At 40.5% G+C, this 14685-nt stretch overlaps 1 protein-coding gene across 5 annotated transcripts in view; it reads right to left on the bottom strand.

Moving 5' to 3' along the window:
* The window catches only part of MTMR3 (myotubularin related protein 3), a 71665-nt gene that overhangs the window by 38696 nt on the left and 18284 nt on the right, over window positions 1-14685 (bottom strand). For 4 of the 5 annotated variants that reach the window (XM_090152676.1, XM_090152674.1, XM_031592109.2 and 1 more), the window contains exons 3-5: window positions 5762-5833; window positions 1386-1463; window positions 914-1003 (exon numbers count right to left, since the gene is read on the bottom strand). In XM_090152676.1, coding sequence (XP_090008802.1) covers window positions 914-1003; window positions 1386-1388 — 93 coding nt within the window. In that variant the 5' untranslated portion in view covers window positions 1389-1463; window positions 5762-5833. The remainder of the gene's footprint in view (window positions 1-913; window positions 1004-1385; window positions 1464-5761; window positions 5834-14685) is intronic. The other variant, XM_090152675.1, reaches the window with a different exon arrangement.

Raw genomic sequence — 14685 nt, 5'->3', positions numbered from 1 at the left:
ATTAGGCAAAACATAAATCATGCATAACCTTCCACGCTGCAGTCCCCAGCATTCACTAAGCATTTCAGACTGGAAACTTGACTGCTATACAGTGTAAGGCAATCAATCAAATCATAATTTTGACTCTTATATTCCACTGCTAATATGAAAATGCTTGACATGCTGCTGCTTTATAAGTTGGAAAGAAACTATACCTGTAACTTTATGTTGCACATAAAAATTGCAATTGTTTAAGAAGTAAAACTAAGATTTAAGCACGGATTAGCTGAGTTGGGTGAAAGGCATGTAAATGCTCAACTTGAAACTAACCTGGTTTTACATCAGCTTAAGCCAATCAAAAATATTTTCTATTACAATGAAACACACTAGCTTCTCAGTTAACTGAAAGATGTCTATATGGTTAAATCACCTGAATTACAATGATTACACCTGAAGTTCAGAAAAATCAAAAACCAAACAAAAAATCTACTTTGTGCTACATAAGACTCCTGGCTTCTCTGTAACAGGAAGCAATGGTAGAGAACCCAAGCAGAAGCATGAGGTGCTTTTGCTATTTGTTTGTTTAGGTTTTGTTTTTCTTGGGGCAGGGCAGAGGTTGGAACATAGTTCTCAACTATGAAATAAAAATTTTCCTAACATTGATAAAAAGGGATTATTATTAAATTCTCAGTGCAGGAAAAAAGCACTTGAAATTACAACATGGGTACGTGGCTATGTTTTTTATGTACTGAGGAAACTTCTGCAATGTAATGCACAAGCTCTCTTTTCTATCAAACAGTATCTGAGCAGAGAAAGTGTTTCTCCTGTTACTGTGCTGATTCACAGAAGAAAATTCTGCAGGAGAGGCCAGTGAATAAACAGCTCAACAAGGGACACTGTGATCTTAACTGGCAAGGAGAAGCATGGTGATTACCTGAAGGTTCTCATCCTCTCGGATCAGCTGCTTCCTGGGAAAAATCTGATTAGCTTGGATGCATTCAAGGCTGTGCTGAGTCTCTTCATCCTGAAAAACAAAGCTTTACAGTTAACCTCAGAACTGTCACTTAATGCCCCCCTCACCACACAGCAAGCCATCAGTGACCAATGAAAGGTCATAGATGATGGATTGTTTAGAGAACACAGATTTCAGTAACTTACTGAAGTTACTACACTTCCAAAGACAAGCACACAAACAAATTAGATACAGATTTCCTTCCTGCAGCCTGATTAATAGTCATGAAAAATAAAGCCTTATATGAGTAATAGGGGGAAAAAAAGCATTAGCTTAGTCTAGTCTAACAGTACATTTCAGATTCAACAATCCCACATGTAAGTATTAATTTTCTAATGCTTTTTTAGATTTTAGCCTGTAGAGGCTCTTGACAGAATAGAACACTTTTGCTTACCATGACAGGCCCTGGATAGGAGGAGAAATCCTCGTCTTTACTCACAATACTTTGAGGCTCGTCTTCACTTATTAAAATCTGAAAAACAAGAGAAGTGTAACAAATTAATTTTGTTTTGGCAAATGAAAACAAATGGATTTGTAAAGCTGAGAATTCAGCTATTAGGAAATCAGAAGCAAGTAGTAATTAGGAAAAGCTGATACCCATATCAATTGACTCTCCTGAGAGACAAAATTGTTTCAAAACTTGTCTGGCTCCTTTCATCCATACTGAAAAAAATCACCTTTGAGTTTGCTGCTGGAAACGAACCAGCCCAACAGCAGTACTTACAGCACCCTATTTATATCACTGAAATTAAAATGTGTTTGTCTAGATCACCCTGAATTTCTTCCCAAGCCACTTGCAGATGGCGATTCACAAACAGGCAGGTTATAAAACACCAGGAATCACTGTGATCATTTACAGAATCACAAGATTTCATGTGATGTCCAATACAGGTTGTCAGATTCTCCTTAAGCAATTCTGTTTTAATTATGGCATACAAATCAGAATTCATACATGGCTTCTTTTATAGACAGAATTCCTCATTTTACAATAATGCCTTACTTTCTACATTCAAAGATATACCAAAACAGACATTTTCCTACACGTCCCCTTCCAAGAGCTCCAACTCCCTATGTACCTGTGCCTTGCTCTCCCCACTATCTAACAAACCCCCCATCTCTTAAAACCTGGAGATTGCCTGAAAATATTGAAGAGCAGACAGCCTTGTAGTTAATGCCATTGATCCTACAAGGAACTTGGTGATTACAGGAGTTACTATTTGGATTTTAAGATCTGTTTTAATCTATTAAACTTTTTAATTCACGTCAGTGTTTTTCTGGTTTGTTTGATTGTTTGTTTAAAGAATTAATAAACAGGTATTTTAAAGTTTTGGCTATTTGTATCAAATAAAAGATTAAGAAGTTCAATATTTCAGCAAGTTCAGCCTGTTCTCAGTTCATACGTCACCCCACTTCTAAATATATTTGAAGTTACTAGTGCAATATTTGACATAAAACCACTTTGCACCCATCAGCTCACCAACATGACAGCCCTGCAGGAAGTGCTAACTATATCCTGCACACTGTGCACAACATTTGCAAAGAGAGAAGCAGCAGCAGATAAGCATAGCATGAAATTAAAACATCCCACTGCGTAAATAAAAAACTCAAATGGATGAAAAATGTGTCCCCAAAGCTTTCATGTCCCCAGAGTAGCTAAGAACAGAGGCTCACACACAGATCCTTAATCCCACACTTAGAATCCCACAGCTTGCAGAAGGTGTTTCTGAGCTGGGAACGGGGCTATGGCATGGTGTTAAGCTGGGAGTATCTATCTACTCCTTCAGCCATTATTTCTACATCTCTGAACAAAAACTCAAAGCAAACCTGTTGGAAATAGATGGAAAAAACTGGAACTCTCCAGTTTCTCATTTTGAATACTTCCATTAATACTGTATTCCATTAATACTGTATTGCTCCAGGTACTAATAAGCAAAACCTGATGGAGTCCTGATGGGAGTCCATTCTGCATCGTACCAGCAGACAGTGAAACTCCCTGGATGTTCTCTACAGTACAGGGAAATAAAATAGTGGTATTATGGGAAATTTCAAAAGTGAACCTGTTCTAAAATAAGATACATGAAGAGTTTAAATAGTTAGAGATAATACTTAATTAAAAAATATACTGTATACAATACAGTAAAATGAGTTATTCGCTGCACTGCAAAACTTTGTTTTGGACTTAAAAATCCCAAAATTTTCACAGCTAATATGGACCACAAAATTCCACCCCCTGTATTCAAAACAAGTGCTTGTGCTCAGCTCCAACATGACGTGGTACTTTACATATGTTATGCTTTGCTAAGCTTATCTCCCAAAAAAACATCTACTCGTGACTCGAAGATACCACGAAAGGAGGGGCTGAGCCACTCCTTCAGCCACATCTGGTTTCACCTTTGAGCCTTTGGTTCTCTCACATTATGTGATGCAGCACTGTCCTTGAGCTTCGTGCTGTCAGAAATGAGCCTCCTGTTCCATCAGACATAAAATGATGGTGGCTAAGTCACAGGCATAGACTGCAGTAACTTCAGAGTTCATTCTCCTCATATAACGAAGACTAATGATGTAGAAGATGGGTTTAGAGCTAAGATTTAAACATATCTCCTTCTCAACCTTAAAATAATAAGCTTACACATCCAGCTGCCAGCTCTACAGCCTGCTGGAAGAATAATGAGGACTTCTCCAGAACAGCAGCCATTGCTGAAGTCATTAAAAACCAACATTTGCAGATGGATCCATCCAGACAATAGAAGTATAACTTCAAGAAAGCTTTAAGCATTATTAATAAAGCCTTCTGATTATAATAAAATAGGAATTCAAGAAATTCCTGCAAGTACAATTAGCAAAGGAATCTAATTAAAAAGATGAACATGATTACAAATTTAACATCTGCTGAATATCACTGATCAAAAGGTTTAGCATACTAGACACTCTGATGTAAACAAAGTTGTTCTTTTACACCTCCATTTGATTAGATACAATTATTTTAGAAGTTAACTGCATAACCATGTAAGTGTTCAGGGTGGCCTAGAGAAAGAACTCCTTCATACAGCTGTGACCCTGAAGTCCATCATGAACAGGCAGGGACTATTCAAATTACAACAGAACAAGTTTCTTATTCTAATTACTGCACTCAGCTGCAAACAGCTTCTATTCATGGTAGGGTGGTTTCACATGTGTATGCAGAATCAGACCTTTTTAGGTGAATTTTGGGAAAGCAGTGCGGAAAAAAAAAAGGTTGGTTTCAGCTTTAATCAGGATTATCAGAAATAAACTCTGATGCTGCCAAGATAAATGGTACAAGAACTTATAAATCTGTTTGTAAGATGAACACAGGCTGCACATTCACACTGCTTCGAGGTGTTAGTGCAAAGCTTCAGCAAGCAGAGTGCTGTATTTACAAAAACTGCTGACAAAACCAGCAAGAAGTACTGGCTTATTAGAATGGATTTCATTGATTGGATGGAAACTGAATATTCTAAATGAAACAATACCTTTCCCATCATGTCAGCAAACCAATCCCAGTACTTCCTGATCTCATGATCACAGGACTGAGCAAAAGGGAAAGGAAGAAATTCCAAAAACGAAATGGAAATGTTCAAATCCATCTTAGACACTAACCAACCACGAAAACAACTTCATTATAGGCACCTTTGGATTCAGGCTTCCAATTATATGTAGGATCACATACACATATTAGTTTATAAACAGTGTACTACGATTTGTTTTTATTGTCAGATACAACAATTTAAAGATCACAGCCAAAAAAGTTGATGATGTTATCAATGTATGTAGTGCAGAACTGGAGAGTCACATCACAACAAACAGGGGTCAAAATTCTGGTTAATCCTCCATCCTCGTGTTCCTCTTGAAAGGATAAATGATTGGTAAAGGGTGCAACCTCTGATTATCCAACCAGAATGGGAACATCTTCATTACCTCTCATTAAGACATGCCTCTGGTGTAAATTGTATACATAATTAGTACTAGCAATAATCATGTGTTTGCCAGCAATTCGAAACAAGAAGATGAAATAAAGAAGGAACATTTACATCAGCATGTATTTAAATATAGTTTGACTAACATATAATAGCAAGGAAAATCAGAAAAAAATTAGTACAAAGCAAGTAACTTTCTTCCCTAGATGTCAGCTTCCAGATACTGAATTCTATTTATTTTCCTATAAATGAAATTGAGTCAACCCTCAGTCCCAAGCCAGAGCTATTTACTCGCTGTGTCACAGCTGTCCTCCCAAAGTTCCAGACGGAAAATGCAAAGGTTTTGATAAAGAAGCATTAGAAAATTGGAGGATGAAATATTCAAAAATGTGATCTGACTTTGGCAAAAGATGCCTCTGTTTACAAAGTGGAAACATTCCTTCCTTTTCACAGGAGGAGGAAGAAAATTATCTGAGATAAGGGCAAATGCTTACCTTCCCACATTTCAACCCCCGGCAGCAGGACTTCACCTCTTTCCTGGCACTGCACACAGAAGTAACTGAGTAGCTTTGCAAAGTATTTACTGGTGCAGTAACTAATAACATGGATGTTTAGACGTCACTCAGGAAAGGAGAGGCAGACAAAGAATCATATTTGAAGATATTCAGTAAATCTAGAGGAGTTATTATTATTTCTTTTAATTGCACATTGTAAATACCTACTCAGCAAAGTACATATATGCTTATCTAGCATCTTAGAAAATGTTTTCACTTGGAGAATAATCAGTAACAGTCAACAGGTAGCCTGTCTTACCAAAACAATACGATCAGCTTACCAAAGAAGAGATAATAAAAGTCCTCTTTGCCCCAGTTTCAGACGTTACTCTTCCAATACTTCACATTGGCAACTGCAAATAAAAAGATGCTACTTTAACACAGAAACCTTCAACTGAAACAGCAATCTTAAATTGTCAGCAGCTTATACAAGAAACTTAGCAGCTAAACTCGTAGCAAACCACCACCGCAAATGAATTACATGGAAACACGAGTCACTAGGAAGCTCTCTTGTAAGAGATCCAATCGTTTTTGTAAAGATTATTAAAAGTGATTTAATTTTACACTGAAGTTAGTGTCCCTTCACCCCAAAGACCTCCATAGTGTGGTTACTGTCCAGGTTCTTGTGGGCAAAGCTACAAAAACACCAAGGTGACCAGCAATGCTCATGTAACTGCAGTCATTACAAGAAGCCCTATAATTTATGACATTCCACACTTGCTGCAAGAACAATGACTTCCTAAAAAGAAATAAAATAAATTTAAGCATTAACGGGCAAATATACATTTGTCCAAAAAGCTTTAAATACTGGATGTGCTTCACTCACACATAGTCACCTCAGCAGGGATTCAGAGCTCTTCCACCACATCCAAACTGTGAGTCACATGGGATGCAGAGCTCTACACAAACACATTCTGACCCTAAGAGTTCCAAAGGCCAACCAATTCCTAATGCATGTGAGCAACCAAAGCACTGAAAGACTGCTCCCCTGTAACCAGCTGTGAAAAACTACAGCTCATCAGGACCAATAATTTTATGTGATAATCTCTAAAAGCATTGCTTGGCTGCCTGCAAAAGGTGTCAACTCCTGTAGCTCACAACCAGCAACCTAAATTGCAATTCCTGCCTGCTAATTAACCATGGCTCAGGAAGCAAAAAGGACACTGTCATACTCTCAGTTATCAGGCTGATCCTACAACAAGTTCAACCCTACAACTGCTGGGCTGCACAAAGTCACCTTTGTTGGGAATACTTAAGTTCCTTAAACAAAAAAAAGCTATGGAGGCAAACCATGCAACTCATGAATGTCTCTTCAGAGAGGCATTTCTGGCCACATCCATGCTTTTAAATAGGCAAGACATTTAGAGCAGCAGGATGTGGATGTATTTTGTATACTTTAGGTCCAAGAAAAAAAATGCACAAGATCTGCAACACACTTTTTATTGAATTTAATGAGGTTTGCAAGAAACCACTTGGTCTCAAGAGTTTTGTAGGAAAGCTTAGAAACAGGAGAAACTGTTCCAATGTAAGTGTTAATAATTCCACCTCATTTGTGCCAGCATTCAGAAGGCAGTGACATGCTCGTTAGCATTCCTCCTGCAAGGCTGCAAGGCACAGATAAGGACCTCAAATGTTATCGCTTCCTAAAGTCAACTGCTCGTGCCAAAATGTAAAGGGGAAAAAAGGGGCTGTAAGTAAAAAGCATTACTATGAGGTTACCACCACCTCAAAAACACTGCAGGGAGGAACAACCCCAGGCACTGGGGTGTACCTGCTTAATTAACACAAAGCAAATCTAAGTTTGCTACTGCACATAAAAGGTGATCCAATCCCACAGCGGTGAGTCCTCACCCTTCCTCTGCATGGCTGATCCACTACAGAAAGCAAAGCCTCCAAGATAGGGGAGCGCAGCTACTTCCTTCATAAGTCCTACAAAGCCTGATGCGTCCAGTAAGGGAGAGGTGTCACATCATCCTTCTTCTTAGACTGCCACACGTGCTCATAGCTGGCTCATTTGTTTGGGATTTGTTAAGCACAGATGGTGGTACATAAGGATAAGCACACTGAAAATTAGTGTTAGTGAAGTTAGTAAGAAGCAGCCCTGCTATCTGGCTCTGGTGCTTAAGGTGACCTGAACTGCAACACCTGGGCTTTCACTGTAAACCATCCTCCCAGGATCTTGCTCTGTTGGCTGTTTCAGGATCTTGGCCATTATGTAAACAAAATGGGTGATGTGTACATTCACACAGCTCTTTTTTCTTTTCCTCTTGAGTGGCTCTACACAGAAGCAGAGGAGGTGGATGAAATAGCAATCACACAGTAATAGTGAGAAACAAGTGACATAAGGAAAGGTAAAACATTCTGAACAGTGCAACAAAACTCTCAAATTCTCACCCTTGGAGAGATACCCAACTGACTGACCCTTGGGCAACCTGATCCAGCTCCACTGCTGGCCCTGCTCTGAGCTGGGTGTAGGACTACATGACCTCCATGGTATTATTTCTGTCTATGACAGGGTGGTTCTTCATATTTATTTAAACAAAATAGTGACAGATAGTTGTGAAAAAACTTAACTTTCAATCAATGTTTATTAAGATAGGACAGGTGTCGCTTTGGTTTCTTCACTGAAAGGATGCATCTAGCAGGAACAAAAAAGGTATGATCTCACATGTATCAAGTGAAGTGACAATTCTGCAGGTATCCCCCACCTCCCACTCCTCTGCAGTATTTCAGCAGTTCTTCTTTGGCTGTGCAATGTCACAACCATAATGTTATGCAAGTGTGGCTTCTGGTAGAAGTTCTCCATTTCTGTTTAACGTTCTGCACTCTGTTCCCACCAAACCTAGCTCCCCAGTGCCTCCATTTCCTCTTGCACCACACCACACACCCAACAGGCTGTTGCTTTTGTTCATTTTCTGCTTAGCTTTAGCATGCATTTTGTCTATAGGCTGTTCTTACTCTTCCCTTATATATGCATCCTAGTACAAATTAGCTTTCTTTTCCCCCTGCTTATTTAACCCTGTTCTTAGCAGTACTTTGCTCCTGTTCCTCAGCACACTCTCAGCCCCCTGCCTCTGGGGTGATGCAGCCACACTGAGGCCAAGAGACCACAGAGCAGCTGAGCATCAGGACTGTAACCCTGAGCACCGCTGTCCTGAGGCCAGGGAGCACAAGGCTCCTGCCTTCCTTACAGAACACTTTAAATCACAGACGGAGAAGAAAGAACACTGCACTTCCAGACCATGTGTCTTCCCTAACTTCTCCAGTTTAAATAATTTCCAGCTTGAAAAAGCACTTAAATATGATGAAAGATAGAAGATTACCTAGAATGAAGCCAGTATAGGAACTGCAGAGACTGACTACTTAATCACTAGTGCTAATAAAGAAAAAATTAACCTGGCTTTAAAAGTCAATTTCTCCACAATTGATGTAAAAATTCCACTGTTGTTTATTCTTACACGGGGCTACAGTATATTCTAACAATTAGGAGACTATTAGGAAAAAGTGTTTGTGAATAGCAAGTTGTGTCATCATTCTTCATGGATCTCAAAGCAATGCTAAAACCCTGCAGCATGCCTGAAACCAAGACCTGATCTTGTGGCTTTGTATTCCTTAGTTCTGCTTGCACAACACACAGGTAACACTACCCAGAAGGATGGAACTGCTGCACAGACCAGTCTGAACTGTGGAGAGATCCATGAGGATGGATCCGAATCTAGAGATCACACATGGAAGCTCACAAGACACACAATCCTGACCCAGGGCCTGAACTGGTGGAAACTGTGCTAGATTTGTGGAAATTCTAAGCTACAGGAATACCATCTACACTGGGAGGAAATAAGTGAAAAGATAACTACTATAACTTTTTGGTTACTATATGAATAGTAGCTACACTGCAAGTGATGGAACAGAGAACAGCAAGTGAGCAAGACTGAGACCAGCCAGCAGGAGTTTTCACTGGCAATGGCAGAACAGCACAAGGGGAATAGTTTGTTCCTCACACTCCCTCATTTTTCCACTAACACCCTCCATGTCCTTTTGACATGAGTCAATTCTCTCTCCCTTTTTAATTCCTTTCTAAAACAACAGTAGCAAACAAGTAGAACAGGGAGGTTGTTATTCAAAGCCCCAAAGGTTCTACTCACCCTTTCAGAACACCCGATCATCTTCCTTTCCCCCTCATCTCACAGTGTTTTTCTTTCATCTAGCCCTTCCTGTCACCCAAATGATGACAGAGGAAGCTACAACTCTAGGAGCAGAATTACACAACACCTCCCAGGGCATCCTCACACACTGCATTTCCCTGAGTCAATGCAACACTAGAGATTGAGAAAGAACGCGAAAAGAAAATTGTGGAAGCTGGATGAATTAAGCCAATCTGACCTGAAGACTCCTTTGGAGTTTCATGGTACTCATGAGATCTTGTCCCACTGAACTCCTTTCAGGACATTCTACATGGAATTGCAGTATTAGTTTGTATATACACACACTAATCTCACTTTCACCACACTTCCTCTGGCACATAACTTTCAGAACCTCTTTAACAAAAGACCACTCAGTGCTTTTGTCATAAGACAACTTTATTCAAAAACCAAACACCAGCAATGAATAAACATTTATTCCTAAAAGCATTAAGTAGGTTAAAGTTATTACAAGGTGTCTGTAACAGGAAGCTCAGATCCCAGGGATGCAACCAGGAAGCTCCTCTGCCATCAGCACAGGCCACTGTTTTACTGCACCTTGAACAATTCAATGACAGACTTGAGTCTTAATCCACCTATATTCCTAGATTGTGCCAGATAGCCTGCTCTGTCTGGAAGAGCATTTGGGTAAGATGCATATACACCTTTGCTACCATGGAGGAAGAAAAGGCCATTTGAGAGATGCAGCGTTTGATGACTTTCACAGGAAAACCTCACACAAGTATGGAAGTCAATAATTTCAAGTGGTCTAAACATTAATTCTTTGGAAAATAATAATAATTTTTTTTTCCCAATGTGGTAAGATTTTCTTTTTTAAAGAAAAAACTGTCAGGTTCCCTGAAACATGAGGGCCATCAGAAAGGGTACTGCTCCCACAGGCCTCCCCAAAGCGTTCCCTACCTTCACAAATGGACACTTCATATTCCTCGTGACTTGCTCCAAAACCCATCCAGAAAGGAATCCATACGACACAATGATGTGGTCCAAAGAACCACCAGCTGGTTCTCTGCACCACATGCAGAAGCACCACTGCTCTACACTGGTTTATGAGGCCAAACCAGACGCTGGCTCAAAGCACAGCCCACACTAACTACATGACATTAACTATTTGTAGGCTCTTAGGCAGCTGAAGAATCACTTCAATTCCTGCAGAAGTGACATTTCCTTCACAGAACAAGTCCTCTAACTCACCTCTTAAGCTGCTATTTACATATTGCTCTGAGCATTAAGTACATTCTTAAATTGTGGAGTTTACAGTTCGAATACAGTCGGAAGACTCCACGTCCATCAGAGCTCTAAAACACACAGCTTGCCTGGCCCAGCAGGGGCTGAAGCTGCCTTTGGGTGTCACTCACCTCGGTGACATCGCCGACAGCAGCAGTAAGCTCCAAATGCAGAGCTGGGCTCTCCCAGCCAGCCCGGGAAGGGCAGGAGTGTTTGACTACAGCAGTAGTACTGTTTATCTGCAGGAAGTTGATTCAATATAAGAAAAGCATGAGTTCAAGTAATTCTTAGTATCTGCAAAACAAGCCTGGTAACGTAACAGACCCGAGTAATGCCATTTGAAGAGCTGACCTAAGGAGACAGCCAACTTTGAAGAGACACCCCTTTGTATGAGCTGACCACCTAAATTCCCACTTCAGCTGTTATTCAAAGATCAGGTTAGCTTTTCTAGAACCACAGGCAGCTGTTTTCTAGAATGCAGTCCAAATACTTGTTTGGGTAACATCCACAGGATTCACTCTTCAACCAGTCCCTTAATGTGCAAATACAGTACAGAAAAAGCCAAGTTATGAAGAGATAAAACCACGTATGCTGGCACGTAAGGCCAGAAAAAGTTGAGAAAGCAAACACGAGCAGCTTGAGTGAGTGTAAGGACCTTCCCGGCAGCCACTGAACCAACAGCCAGTCTGAGTATAGAGGTGGATGTGATTTACCAGAACAGGTTTCTCTTCTCCTTACATTTGAGCAGCTAACCCTTTCCAGATCAGAACAAACACCTCACTGCAGCAATCCATTTTGTTTCAACTTCTCTGAACTTTCAGTGTTATGTTCTGTTAATAGCAGAGCTCTGTGCAGAGGGAGGGAAGCCCTGCACCAGCACTGCCCTTCAGCTGGGCACTAAAGGAAGAAGTTCATCTCCCTGCGTGTACTAAGAGTTGCACAGAGCTCAGATGCCTTCCCTAATTAAGGAGGTTCCCTATATTTAGATCATAAGGGACAAACTGGTTTGGCTCATCTACCAGCATGCTTACTCTAGAAACCCTACTCAGTGTCCTTTCTTTGGCCAGTTGGTTCAATTCACTCAAGCTACAAGAAAAAAAGAGTAAACACCTCTTATCATTAAACAGCTTTAACATCCTCCAAGTGTTAAGACAGTTTATTCCATCTTTTCCCACTCATGGAAAGCCAGTTACTGCCAGAAGCAGGAAGTATATCTGGCTAAACAGTGCTGCTCCTTTGCAAGTTGTGCTTAGGGCCAGGATACAGGACTCAGATGAAATGAAAAGCAGAGGGAGTCAGCCTTCAAAAGGGTACTGCAAACACATGCAGGAAAAGGACATGCAGACAAACATTGAGCTACAGCAAGGAGCTCTGGACAGCCAAGGCTGTATCTTTGCCTAAGACTAATCAAATACCAAGGATTTAATGAGCATTTGTACTTCTGAGCAGGGAGGCATGAGGTACAACAACCAGTCTGCAGCTCTCCAGATTGGAAGCAAGTTTTACCGTGCTTCAATTCCTGTAGCTAGCCTCCAAGGTTAGTTACACACACTGAGCCTACTATTTGAGTATGACAGTCAGTGGTCTGGGTAATTCTGTCAGACCCAGACGTATACCTCCAAAGGCACAACAGAAGCATTTTAGAACAGGTTTGCTTTTCTCCCTCCAGTTCCAGTAACCTCCAGCTACTGAATGGAGGCAGTATGCTCAGATCTTGGACATGCCAGAACAAAAAATAGTTACCCTTTGTGCAGTTACGCTCAGCCAGGGAGGCTGGGTTCCATCATGACACCCTAGTAATCTTTTCTTCATATCACAGCTTCCATAGACCAGGAGGTCCACAAGCTTAGTGCACACCGTACTTGCAGGGATGTTCAGAGCCAAGGAAAATTTACTTGGATTAAGAAAACATGCTTACTCTAAAAAGCATGAAGCCAAACACATCCAGGCATTTCAGAGAGCCAAAGGACATAAGGCACAGATGTACCAGAACTCTGTGCTTCAGTTAGAGTTGAAGTTCTACCACAGAACGTGGTCTGACACATCCATGTCCACCAGCAGACACTCACTCCCTCCCCGCTCCACATGTGAAGTTAAAGCCCATTGATCTAAATGTTCACATTTCCTTCAGAAGTCAGATATTTGCCTCGTTTGATCAAAGCTCAGGTGTTGCTCCCCCTTTGGAAGTAGCATTTCCGTGGTGACATCAACCAATACAAATGGGTTTACCTACAAAACAAAGACTTAAGTCAGGCTTTCCCATCTGCCCGCTCAGATCAGCGCCCAGTTCCATACTGCTGATCAGATTTTTAGCTGAAGAAGTCCAACTCAAGTACCACCTATTTCACCAAGGGCCCTCTAAAAGAGGCATGGCAGACTGGTACCACAGGCTATGTGCCAGTATGTAGATACTGCTACAGCAGTTCAACACTGTAGAAGCACTCCAACAGCAACCTTTATTCCTACTGCTGTTATAGGAATGCTGTTATTGGTATACACAGCACTTATTCCCCAAGGAACTCTGAAGGCAATACCCAGAACACACTTCCCCACAAAACTCAGCTCAGTATGGATTCATCCAAGGCAAACAAATGCTGCCTTCTCACTTGTTTTCCCTACAGAAACTCGTTCTTCCTGGCAGATATGCTGAACTCTGAAAAGGAAGAACATTAACAATAACAAAACATTTTTAAGTGTTTTATCCTTAAAAGAACATTCACTCCTTCCTAACATGACTCCAAGGAAGCCTAGTTAAATGAGAAAAGCTTGGTTGTAATTAAAAGAAACCATTAATTAAAGAAAACAAGAAGCTTGGACTCTTCAGACTAAACACAATGCATCCCCATCTTTCCCAAAGCATTACAGAAGTCCAGCAGTTACCGATGCAGCAGGTAAGATAGTTTTCATTCTAAATATGGTTTAATCCCAGATCTTAAACAAGACATACAGCAGTAAGCAGGAATCTTCAGTCACACACTTTGTTTTGTATCTGAATCTCTCAGCCAGCAAGACTTAACCTTCTCATAAAGAAATAAAGACTCCTAACCATCTTCACTGTAAATTTAGGACATTGTCTTCAAGTTGTATTTCACAAAGACATGCAAGAACATGTGCATGTTAGTCCATAAGTATTGCTTAAGTATGAATATAATTTAATTTAGACACATATAACACCTGAATTCTTGCCTTGGTCTTGTCTACCGAACAGTCACAACCTTCAATTCCATTCAAAGTAATACTTTGCAGCAAAAGAGCAAAAACTGCCATCAGCCAACAACTCGTTTCGTGTCACATACAAGCAGGCAACATACAAAAAAATACTGAAAAACTCAATTTCTTCACGTAATTGAGGATCTCCTTAAGACCTGATCAACTGTCAACTTTGTCAAAGTGCAAACCAAAAATGACACGTTTCCTTCTTTCCCACAATTACAAATAAAAGCTGTGTGCAGCGAAGCATCAGGTTCAAGAAAACTTCAGAGAAAGCATTCCTTCTGAAGGACTCAGACATCACCTGAGGTCTGTGCTGTTTGTAGTCACAGGAAAAAGATTCAACGTTCAGTTCCAAAAACACAGTTACTTCTGCCTCTTTTAAGCAGAAAGGGCAATGGCACATCTGGCCATCACTTAGTCCAAGCCCCTGCTTTGACACAGTTCCAATTAGATCAAGTGGCTCAGACCTTGGATGGACAAGGCTGATCTCCATGGATTCCTTCTAGTCAACCTGTTCCATTAAGGTTGAACCCTTGAGAAAATTAAGTGAGGAAAATCAGATAAGA

This window comes from Phasianus colchicus, chromosome 18 (genome assembly GCF_987193195.1).
Source record: "Phasianus colchicus chromosome 18, bPhaCol1.hap1.1, whole genome shotgun sequence".
Lineage (NCBI taxonomy): Eukaryota > Metazoa > Chordata > Aves > Galliformes > Phasianidae > Phasianus > Phasianus colchicus.
Note: the sequence above shows the minus strand (reverse complement) of the source record. Positions and strands in the feature narration are given on the sequence as shown.